Source organism: Erithacus rubecula, assembly GCF_903797595.1.
Source record: "Erithacus rubecula genome assembly, chromosome: 1".
NCBI lineage: Eukaryota > Metazoa > Chordata > Aves > Passeriformes > Muscicapidae > Erithacus > Erithacus rubecula.
Window position 1 is genome coordinate 58,369,803 of NC_136658.1, and position 12,621 is coordinate 58,382,423.

The 12,621-nt window shown below is 35.0% G+C and overlaps 1 protein-coding gene across 6 annotated transcripts in view; it reads left to right on the plus strand.

Moving 5' to 3' along the window:
- DACH1 (dachshund family transcription factor 1) overlaps positions 1-12,621 on the plus strand; it is a 351,929-nt gene that overhangs the window by 178,048 nt on the left and 161,260 nt on the right. For all 6 annotated transcript variants that reach the window (XM_079312105.1, XM_079312103.1, XM_079312104.1 and 3 more), the window contains exon 3: positions 6,126-6,287. In XM_079312105.1, the coding sequence (XP_079168231.1) occupies positions 6,126-6,287 (162 nt within the window). The remainder of the gene's footprint in view (positions 1-6,125; positions 6,288-12,621) is intronic.

Genomic DNA, 12,621 nt, shown 5'->3' on the forward strand with positions numbered 1-12,621 from the left:
TTTTACATCAATGTTTTATTTCTGCAACTGTGTTCTTAATTGTGGAGGCACATCTTAACCAGAAAGGTTTTTAGGTTCGAACATTGATGTAGAAATTTAGCTCTTTTACTTGTTTATTTTAAATGCTATATCCAGGCCTCAAAATGCATATTACAAGTTAGGAGTAGTTACAGGAAAAAGGTCTGATTAGACTGATGAACAACAGATGGTTTGAGCTTCACATACACTAGTTTTCTCCCAGTGCAAGACTGTCAGTTTCAGTTTAGTTACACCAGTCTAAAACATAGATGATTTTTTTCCTAGTATTTAAAGTGCAGGGGTTTTGTTTTGTTTTGTTTTGTTTTGTTTTGCTCCATTCGTATGATAACTTTAATAGCTGGCCTTTAAGAGATACTAAAAAAAAAATCTAGATGAGCAGTTTATGCTGAACATTCTAGTTGATCAAGAAAATACAGCTAGGGGGACCAGACAATAATTTTATTATTATCTCAAAATAACATGTAATGAAATTTTTAGGGTGTACCAAGTTTGTTGTATTGAATTAATCCAGATAGCTTAACAGAAATAAGGTTTCTGGTTGACTGTGAGATTCCGGACATACATTATACATAAACAATTCTTCTAGTGAAACTCACTGTATTTTAGCAGAACATTATGGTGAAGTTCTCTTTTCTGCAATCCAGTCTACGTAATCAGACCTCTGTCCTCCTGCAGATTGCTATCCCCTTCTTGTTTTATGTATCACACCATATAAAACACCCATTAGATCAGAGACTAAGGTTAGGATCCTATTTCATTTGAAATAACAAGGCAGCAGCGTAACAAGCTACCAAAAACTTGTACCTGTACTGCTGAAATCCATGAAACCAGTCAAAAACCTACAGTGGTTGGGGTCAGGTCCTAGAAGGTAACCCTGCCTTTCTTTCTGAGGCATTTTTTTTCAGATTTTAGTAGGAATTTTGCCAAAGTAAGAACCACAGTATGAAATCTGGTATTAAATCAAGAAAGAGCTAGATTTGTTTTCAAGTCGATGCCATTGAAATAAACTAGAAGAGAAAGGATTAAGCATTAATTTGAAATAATGAAAGGAATTCTTTCAGAATTGAGATGAGATTTGGAGCTCCTCCCATGCGGTGAGTAAAGGATTTCTGCCGAATGAAGTTTCCAGCAAATAAAGGAAATTAAATGGAATATGCTGAGAGTTGTATTTTGGTTTTCTACCTGTTCTGTGATGACAAAGGTAAAGTTTCTTGAAAATGTTGCAAAAGTCCTAAAGGAGCTTGTGTAAGTGCATATATGTTACTGAATTTTGTAAGTACCAATAAATATATATAAAATAAAATATAAATGAAGCTAATAGTTGCATTTAGGAAATTATCAGAAGGACTGTTAGGAATTGTTATTACTCTTAGGCATAATTATGTGAAGGAAGTTAAAAGTGAATTATTTAAATAATTCTGTAATTTGTCCCAGGATGAAGTTTAGGCATGCAGTTTAAAAATGTGTGTTTTGAGACATATTCAAAGTTGAAAAAGTTTCACTCACAGGTCCTTTCCAATTTTGCTTCACAATTAGGGTGCATTGTAAGCTGTGCACCCCATCAAAACTGAAAGTTTTAAGAGCTTTCTCTTTGGGCAGGCAGGCAATATTATTTGTTGGAAGGCAGAAACCCTGAATGTGATTTGGTGCCCACCAGTAATTTGTATACATTTTGAAAATCTGTCATGATATATGACAGCTCTCTCAGGGACTTTGCTTTTAAAACAGAATTGTTTTCTGAAGATGCTGTGTTTTTTTGTCATTGTTTTCTGTTTCGTTCACTCATTTTTCAGCGTTAGAGACCACACATACTGGGCATACTTCTGGTCTCATTCTCACCCACGAAATTCTGACTTCAGTAGAGTTGCACGGGTGTAAATTAGACTAGGACTTGGCAGGAGAAAGCTTATGATTATATTTGGCAGAGACAGCAGGCTGCAACTTTATTAACATAATTAACAGCTACAAACACACCCAACAGGCCAAAGTAATCTAGTGACAGAAGAGAGAAGGTCTTAGTAGGAAGGGATCCTTCACGCTCTCTTTTGGTGTTCTGCTTCTTATTCCTGAGTTCCTACTAAGGTTTGGCGAGCGTTCAATTGAGCTGTAATTCAAATTCATACAGCTCCTGCAAGACACCTTGAACAGACTTCTGCTGATGAGTCTATAGGAACTGTCAGCAATACAGAGATTACTTCAGAAGCGTGGTGGTTGAATCGAACTTTACTTTCTGATGTTTTGCTTTTTGAATTAAATTGTTGGACAAGATTAATTGCACGCAGTAAGAGATTTAAATGAATGGCTTTATAAAGCATTAAAGTTCTAAGTATGTCACATGGGAAAAAAGCTGTAAGGTTTAAATGAATAAATGTATTTAATGCATAAAATGTCTAGGCTAATTTTTTAATTCCTTTACTAACATATTGAAAAACCATACTTTATTCATCCATCTTAGTTATACTGCTGTGGTTGTGGTAATTTAATATTCCTGCTCTTTGCTAATCTTCTAGTTCAACAGAAGTAAACAATAGGTTTCATAAATTAAAAATACGCTCCTCAGAACATGCTTCTAAAGATAAAAAACAAGGCTGTAAACATTTATGACTGAAACAAACTAGATTGTTCAAATACTGCCATGATGTATCATGTATATCAATATGGCACTGATATCAGTTAGAATGCAAACAAGGTTTTAAATGATGTGCCCCTTCATTTCAGCTGGAGAATCCGCTTTACACCATCTGCCTATCAGATGGTTAGGAACCAGGACTGCGTATTAATGCCACATGTTCGATTTTCATTCCTCTTGTAATGGTTAGATTCATATTGCTAATAGCTGTGCATGAGCACTGTCGATGAAATTTGTGTGACGATGGAGTGATGAGATATTTATAAAGCTGCCTGTCTCACTGCATAATCAGCAGGAAGAATGCCAGACATAAACAACTTATCAATTTCAGAATATTAATGACAACTACCATTGACTTTAATCCACTGAATATTTTGGCCTGAATACTTTTTAACTGTTCAGATAAATATTTGTAAAGAATAAAAAAATACCTATATGGCTGTTCGATGTGATCCTTATTTCTTTCATTTCAGTTGACTTTGTAGGTCACATTTGGCTATCTCATTTTTGAAGATGACATTTCTGTAGTGTAGAGAAATGTGCACCTTGGAAATTCCTTGGCTACTTATTTTAAGAGTAAATTGATATGAAATAATATTTACATCAAAAGGCTTTTTCAAATAATACTCTTTTTTTAAATCCCAAGTGTTTCCCTAGGTGTATACTCATACTGGGATTTTAAAACTTAGTATTTTAAAATATAAATATAGGTACATAGTAGTATGTTAACTTCTGCTTATAATATATTTTCCTGCCTATGCTAGTGAGATAAGTTGGGCCCTGTGTTGCACTTCTGGGTTGTACCACACCCCAGTGCACCAGTGATTATAAAGCAAGTGGCTCTGTTGACTGGATTTGGGCCTCCCTTTGCCATTTGCTTTTCTGTATCATCATAGTCAGGTGAGAGAAAAAGTAGTAATAAAGGAGAAACTGTGCTGCAGGCTGGAATTGCTGTGAGGACCAGCATTAAGCTAGAATTCTGAGCATCATGCCTTCCATTTCCCTCCTTACACCGATGCTTACACGAGACACATATTTCAGATTTGTATGGTTTCTATTAATTGCTGTATAGCAAAGTAATAATTTCATTCACTTCTGTGATTGTATAAGAGAAGGAATGAAATTAGTAGTTTAATTTCTACTTTTTGAAATTATTTTTGCCATAAGCATTATCTTGCAAAAATCATACTACAGAACTAAGCAATTTGTATTTTAGTTTCTCAGTCCCCATCCAAAGAGGTGCACCAAAGCATACTCCTTTTTTTGCAAATTTTGTAGCAAAAGAGAGTTCTGCATCCAGATCATTATTCCAGTGAAACAAAATAATTGCACGTTGTCTCACAAGTCCTATATCCAGCATCTCATTAGTATGTCAATACTTAGAAGCACTTTAGAACTGCTGGCCTAAAAGTGTAGTCACAAACAAAAATTTGGGGCCTGGTGTTGTAGTCATTAAATATAATGTACCAGAATATTCCTCCAAAGAACTGTTCTTTAAAAATGCTAGTTTTAGCTTTTCAGGGATGTATACGTGTATTAAAAAAGGAAGTATAGGTTATTGTGTTGTTTAATGAGCACCGGATGCAAACCATCCCTTTTTCTGTGGACAAATTTAGGAACCGTAACCAAATTTGTATAATGTATGGCTTCATATCCTTCCTCTAAGGTAAAAACACAATTGGAAGCAATCCATGTAATTGTCAATACCTTTTTAAGATCAGAACATGCCCAATTTGTAATAGTAGCAAAAGCTAAACTAAAAGTAAACCCTCATATATATTCACATTCTCATCTATTTTTGGCTTTTGGTACATCTTCTACCTGAAACAGCACTTTTCTAAAGCATATTGATCTGTAATTATCACTTGGTCAGTAATTCTCATTACACTTGGAGGTGTTAGAAGTCAGCCTGTGAGGAGGGTCGGCAGGCCCTTCTAATTTGCTAATCTTTTATGTGGTCATGCAAAGCAATAAGGGAAAACAACCTCCAGTCAAGCAACAATATATTCAAAGGCACCTCTTATGCCACCTGATAGATTTCCTGATGTCTGCTCACCTTCTGTTTTTTCCCTGCTGGAATTTGCCTTCTGTCCCTCCCCAACACTAGCCAAAAACATGGCAAAAGCAAACTTGTTTTCCATGTAAGGAGTCAAAGGAGACAACAAGAGACCCTGGGAAGCAATGGTGCTAGCAGTATTTACCTCAGTGGCCTGGGATTATTTACTTATTTGGTCTTTCCTGCTAAATTGCACTCTTCCTATGCTAGACAGCAGCCTTGGAATAGTAAATTGTGGAGTTAGTTTCTCTTGAGATCCATAAGACACTTCACACCTCTCAGAGTAGCTGAAAATCAGACGAGCAGCACCTTTAAACTAATTACATGAAGTTTTTCAAGCCTTCTCCACATTTAGGGCAAGAATTGTGATTCAAAATGACTGAGGGTCTGTTCTCTTCATGTGGCATCATCACAGGTTGGGGACTGAGAGTGCATCAATGCATTAAACTTACCTGCTTTTTTGCCTTCTCTTTTATATCTTAGGTTTAGTTTTGACACTGGCTTCTCTCTGCTGCCACCCAGGCTGGGGCAGAGGGATCTGGCTGGGCAGCAGCAGGGCTTGGGGATCACAGGAGAATTACCCTACCTCAGAGAAGAGGGCAAAAACTGATGCCTGTGACTTTGATTAAAGGCTGCGCCTAATTTTGCATTTTGAAGGCAGCTGGAGAACTGGACCAGTTCTCCAATTATTCCTGACAAAGACAGTTCTTCCTGGGTCCTTGTAAATGGCTGGATGGCAGAAACTTGGTTTGGTAGGAAGATCACTTGAGTTGCCTGTAGGTGGCTTTGGGGTTGGTATTAAATGGGTTAATAATTCCTCTTCTCATTCATAAATACTTTGTTGCCTTGAAGTCTGGCGAGCAAAATAACATTCTGCATTTTTTTTTTTCTAAAAATGCTTCCTAGAACAACTACATCTCCTTGCTGTTATGCATGAAATGAGAAATGTTTATCGTCTGTTACTCATAAATAGAAATTATAGACCTGATTTTTCTGTTTTCTTTAGCATGTCTAACATTAGAGATCTAGTGGAAATTTTTTCCTAAGTATGGTTATGTACATACTGACCTATTCATAGTCAGACACTCAGGACACCATTTTGAAACTAAATTATATTTTTGACTGTATGTATTTGTAGCTGCATCTAGTTGCGATTCTATTATGAATGCACTTACTAGATACCAAGTTAAAGTTTAGATGAAAATATAGGAGTACTTCTCTAAATACAATGTGAAACATTTTACTTGAAAAAGTTGATAGTTTTCAAAACCAACAAGATAAATAATATTCTGCAGTGCTCTCTGTTCTTATGTAACAAGCATGAAGGAATAATAGCAGTCCCTACAATAATGGAGACTCATAGAATAATGAATATTAAATTTTTTTTGTACTTCTTTGCAGGTCTGACAGCAGCAGCTGCAGCAGCAGCAGCTGCCACCAATGCTGCCATAGCAGAAGCAATGAAAGTGAAAAAAATCAAATTGGAAGCTATGTCGAACTATCATGCAAATAATAACCAGCATGGAGCAGACTCTGAAAATGGAGATCTGAATTCAAGTGTTGGTAAGTTTCAGACATAGCAATATTATATGTCCATAATACTAAGATATTTTATTAAAATATTGACCTTTCTGAACTTCCTTCTGAAGTCTTTGATTTGGTGTAAAACATTGCATATTTGTTTTCCTTTTCTTAATGTTTTATTTTGTACTTGACCTTTACACCAGCATTCAGTGTTGTTACTATTACAAAAACATTCTTTTCTTTGCAGGCTACTTTTGCAGACTCCAGTTAATATTTTCCATGAAAGAAAGTGGTTTGATTGCTTAGAGTTCATTTTTCAAAGTACAGGTGGAGTGACAGATGATGGTGTCAAAGTGAAATTTAACAATGTCTCCTGCTCAGTGTGCTGGGTATTGACTTTAGGTAATTCCGAACACAAGCTTGAAAGCAAAATATTTCATACTTTCATGTGCCCTGTGACAAAAGGAAAACATACATACACAATAAATTCTGCCATGCTCTGCAGTTCCTATCATATTTTATTTTAATAAACACGTTCTTAAAATGTAGTTAACATTTTTTTCCATTTCTTAAGCAGCCATCAGCAACTCTTGTTCCTTCTTCAAAACAGAATTGTTTCAGTATACTTTATTCATTTGTTTGGACAATTTGTTTTGTTAAAGCATACTTCAAAGCTAGGATAACTTTTTGTTGTTGTTGATTAAATCTTTAATCATCTGTGTGTGTCTGCTGTAAAATGTTTTGTTATGCCATTTCATTGTATTGGATCCTTTTATCATGTTGAGACAGTATTAACTCAGCAACAGAAATTCAATGACAGAGGTGCATTCAGAAGACTGCAGGGAAGATTGGTGTATACTAAAATAAAGTGGCCTCAGATAGGCTTTTTTGTTTTTATTTTGGCCCTTTGTCTAGATTTTATTTTTTTTTTTTTTTTTAGTTTTTCATCTTCTAAATGTATTTGGAATGAATCTTAGAGGGTGTGTACTAGCCTTCACATGAATAAATACGTTTGTGAACAGTGTTCCTGTACAGTTCAGTAGGCATCAGTGGTATATTATTTAGAAATAATATGAATTGCAGTTCAAAGAACAGGTTCACCTGGGCATATACTATTGTAAATATCAACAGTATGTATGCATTACTGCATAAGGAGATTATGTGATTGGTTTTGTTTTCCTTTTAAATAAAAGTTTTAAAGATATCTCTATGACGGTGAAGAAAATATTCTTAAATTGCATGTGAGTATTCAGGTGCCAACATATGCAGTTGCTCAAATACAAGTGTAAAGATTGTTTCCTTGGAGAGAAAGCAAGAGAGGGTAGAGAGCAGGTGTCTTTGAAATCTGGGAGGAGGAGATAGGTACAAATGAGGTGGAAGGACCAGGTGGCCTTTAGCACACTGGGAGAAAAGTGAAGTAATGAGAAAGGGTGAGAAGTGTAAATACAAACTGAGAAGATAAAAGAGTACTAGAACTAGAAGCTAATTTAGATTTTTAGATTTAGATGAATCCATTCTGTGAAATAAAAAGTTCAAATATGGTTTGTGGAGCTGCTATTCTGCTTGGCAGTTCTAGTTATAAACCACATGTGCATCCATGGGGATGAAAAAGTTAACAGGTAATCAAAGCCATCTAAGCCATGCAGAGTATTTTTAGAATAGTGGATAGAAGGAATATCTGAACTTCCTCTGAATAAAAAAGAAAAATATCTATTTTGAAATCCTTGTTTTAGGCATAATTTAGATGACTAATATACTTTTAGACAGCCTAATCATTTTCCCTATTTAAGAAAATACATTTTAGCAATTTTAGTAGGGCAAACTTAGTGAAGCAAGATTATTTATTGTCATCGTCAAAATTTCCTCTCAGCCCCTTAACTTACTTGTTAGCTTCAGTTAATTTCCCAATTTAACTGAATGAAGAATTGAGTTAATTTTGTTCAGAAAAAAATGGCTCTTCTGAGTGGAGTGAATAGCTTTCCAGTTGTCTCTATTCCATGAAGAATGGTTCTGAAAACACAGTTTTCTTACTTGCACATCTTGTCTTGAGCTGCACCCTTCATATGGAGAATTTCTCAAGCACAATTTGCTTTTATTTGTTTATTTTTATAGTGAATCCTGTCTGTGTCCAGTGTTGGTCATGCATATGGAATCAGAGAGGTGACTCCTACTGCTTCTAATGTCAGGGTATTATTAGGTTCATGAAGAGTTAAGTTCTTTGTTTATTAGTTGCATTTTTGAAAATTAGCACACTGTATTATCTTGACAAGAACTCATATTTCAAAGGTGTTGCTTTGTAGTAGGGGTGTAATCTTTCTTCAACTGCATTTTTTTGGGACTGTGTTTATTTATGTATTTTTAATAAATATTATCAAGTCCCTATATCATTAATGTTTTAAATTATAGCTTGCTAGGCAAGAATATGAAATATTACATTCCTGAATGTTGACAGGAGGAAAGAATAAAACAAAAGAAAACAATCTGATTTTAGTTTACATTTTAAATTAGGTTATGTGCCTGACCAAACTGAAAAGGAACATAAACAATCCAACCAGGCTAAGGCTTAACTGATTCGTCTTAGCCCATATGTAGCCAGCATTATGGTGTGGATGGATCAATCATCCTGTGCTCCAACGCCTACATAAAGGCAGATAAATAAAATAAGGACCCTTATTTTATTTATTTTATGATATTGACTTTTCAGGTTTACTTCCAAATTGTCTTGCTTTTTGCTTTTAATCAAATGCTTAATGTGAATTACGGAAGTAATTCTTGTAATCGAACGTTGTATAATTATACAGAGCACTACACAAATTTATTAACTTGGTCTTTTGAAGCAATGACCAAAAGGTTAGTGAGTGAAGGGAGTTAAAGGAAGCCAGTGATACTAATAAGTAATTATTTTATATCTCTCAGTTTTGCAGGTAACCTTGAGCTTGCATCCTCCCACTAGAATTATCATTTTAGAAGGGGGGAAAAAAAAAAGATAAAAAAAAGAAATTACAGAGGAATCAGAGTGAGGTATTACCACACTGAGTAAAATATATGGCTGCAACGCCTTTCTCCCCCATCCACAATCAATTGGATTCTTTTAGTTTAATATTTACTTGCTAAGATGAGATGCTAGTCTGCATGGTGATAAACAGTCTGCTACTGGCATCTGAAGGTGACCTGTCAGTTCATATGGACAAATCTCCTGCTTACTGAAATGTACAAAATAAATCATTAAAGCAGGCAGGTGCTCATTCCCAGATTTAAATCACCATAGATTTATGATTTGAATTAATGCTTCATTTGGTCATAGAAATAGATGCTGAGACAAATGATATGCAGTGGTTGGGGCTTCCATACTGTAGCCATCCTAATATTGATTACTGAGATGTCTTTGCAATCTCTTGTTTATATCAAGTACTGTCTTGTGACAGCTTGGCTGATATGAGCTACATTGCAGATAAGAAGGAAAAATGTCCTGGGTTGTTTTTAGTGGCAATTCTACATACAACATGCAGGGTAGATAAATTATTGGGGTTTTGTTTAAAAAATGAATTCCGTAGGGCAGCAGAGGAAAAAGAAAGATTATACTGTATGTTGTGGATTTGCTTTTTTTTGTTTGATTTTTTGTTTTGTTTCACTTTGTTTTGGTTTTTTTTTTTTTTTTTTTTTAATTAATTGCAGAATGAAAAGAGTGGCAAGGTCAAATTTTGAATTTCACTGACAAGGTTCTACTCTGTCATATTAACATCTTAGTGTGATATTAGGATCAGCTGTATGTTTACCATCCGATGCTCTGAAGCAATGGATAGGTAAAGCAGCTCAATCGTTTCCTCACTGCTTGAGTACTTACTGCCCTGCTGTCCTACTTCATTAACCTGCAGCAGCAAAAGATAAAAGCCTTTGAAAATAAATACTTTTTAAAAGCTATTTATGTGAGCTAGAGTTTGCTATCTGTAACTTGGTAGGAAGTGAAGAACAGTCTCCGTATACTTTTGCTTCCCGAACATTTTCTATAATGAAAACACTATGCATACACTTTAGGGAATACTCAAAGGATTTGTTAAGACCTTTGCCACTTGCTAAAATATGACTCATAAAACTTGTAAACAACTATCAACAATAGTAAATTACTTGCTTAGTAGGAAATGAGTTCATATCTATTCAAAATGTGATCTCAAAACAGATGTCCCAAGAAAATGTCATTGTTTAAACTACATTCATACAAAAAAAAAAATGCTATTATTTCTTTAAGGAAATGAAGCAGTCATGAAGACTTTGGTGTTCTTAATTTCTAAACACAGATAGGAAATACGAGGCAACATTTTACACTTGGCTAGCATGTTAATCCATAAACAACAATAAAATGTGTTGAAAATTAAGAGATTTTCTTGGCATGTTAGGTTTCCTCTTCATCTGCATTACCATGCAATATTTAAAATTATGAGACAAATACAAGGCTTCCTGTGATGTGTTGTTCAAAAGTAACGCTTGCTGGTATACTGTTATTTTTTTTCATCCAGAATCAGAGATAAAATGATTTAGGTGAAATTATTTTTTCTCCGGTGACCTTGCCCAATAATAGAACAGTACAAAATGCAGTAATTTCCTTTTTCTAAACACACATGTCTATTTTAAGGGAAAGAATTACTTTTATGGTTTCAGGAAAAAGTCTTGGAGACCTTGAAAAAGCAAATAAAAGGAAACAGAGAATGCAGGCCACTGAGCACAGCTCTGCAGTTGCACATCTGATTCTCTGCCTTGGCAATGTTAATGAACCTCAAATCCTCCCTATAATTAGATGAGGGAATTGCTTATATTTTCAAACAGATGATGCTGCTGTAATGAAACGATTGACAGGGAACTTGAAAGTGTCTACAGTAGTCATTTAGTTTCCGGGTTTTGGGTTCTGGGTTTTTTTCTTTTTTTTTTCTTCTTTTTTTTTCTTCCCCTTTTTTTTTTTTTTTTTTTTTTTTTATTTTTTTAATGTGAAAGAAGATTGGCTGTAGATACAGGTCCTGGGAGAGATAGTAATTTACACAGAATGCTATGACAGGTGTCTTTGTATAGCATGGAAATAAAATGGAATACAGAGGAATGATGGGCAGGTATGGCAATTTTTTGGGAGGGGGTGTCCTGTGCTTATTCTGCCTGGGTTCTTTAAAAGGGGCCGAGACTCAAGAGATGGATCCGGATTGAGTGCACAGCTGTAACTGCTGATGAGCTAATTGCTCCTTATCTCTCAGCCCCATTCATCTTCATTTTTTACCAATTACTGAGAATTATCTGTGTTCTCAGTTGGATATGAGAGTTAATCCTTTTTGGTTAAGCTGGCAGTACTGTGAGCAGATTCCAAATCATAGGGTGAAAAAGCCAGAGCAAGCTTGTTCTCAAACTCTCTCCAGTTCAATGACAGTATCACTAGTTCATAAGAATTTTTCTATTGTTTAACAGATTAAACAGAGATTTTTTTTTTAAATTTTTATAGTACTATTAATATGTATTTTTCTCTTAGCATAAACTGAATGTGTATATTCCTAGGTGGATGTGTTCCCTTTCTAGAAGCATTCACTTTCAAAAATGAAAATAAGATAAACATTAACTTCAGACCAGAGGGGCTCTTTGTGGATTGTCAGTGTTTATTGTATGATACATAGCACTTCTTTTAATGACAGGACTGTGCATGAAACTTTGACATTGTGGGACATAAGACAAATGCTTGTCAGTGACAGATACCTACTTTTGTAAATTTGTTTGAGATCTGTGGGTGAAAAGTGCTGTCTAGGTGCTTGCAAAAGCATAATCATACAGCCTTAAGGACAAATGTGCTATGTTGAGCACATCGTATTTCAAGCTAAAGGAATGCTTTAAACCTGTGCTTTGGGAACACAGAGAACACCAGAAACACATCATTTAGTTATAATCAGGTCACTAAGCTTTTTTCTAGAATTTTGCTTGTCATGGGAAAAAAATTCTTGCATTTTTTAGCTAAAACATAAAATGTTTGTCTGTCAACCAAGAATATAATTTTTCCATATCTGCTTCCATAGCCTTTAACTGTGATAGTTAAATTTTCTGAACAAGGCAATGAGCTGGTTGTTATGATCTGAGCATCAGTTAGTAAATTAGAAGAATTATTAGCAAAGATTCAGCATTTCATGTTGGAAGGTCAGTTGTGCTATAACAGTTCCCTCATCTAGATTAAATTTTCACTGTGAAGTTCATTGAAACAAATGCAGACATTTGCATCTGAGTCACCTTAGACTCAACAGACAGCAATAGGCTGTTGTAGGGGTGATCCATCTCATCCTAAAGTAGATGGAAAAAGTAGATCAGATAAATTGCACCTTACAAGTGCTTAGTCATACCACTACTGAGCTGT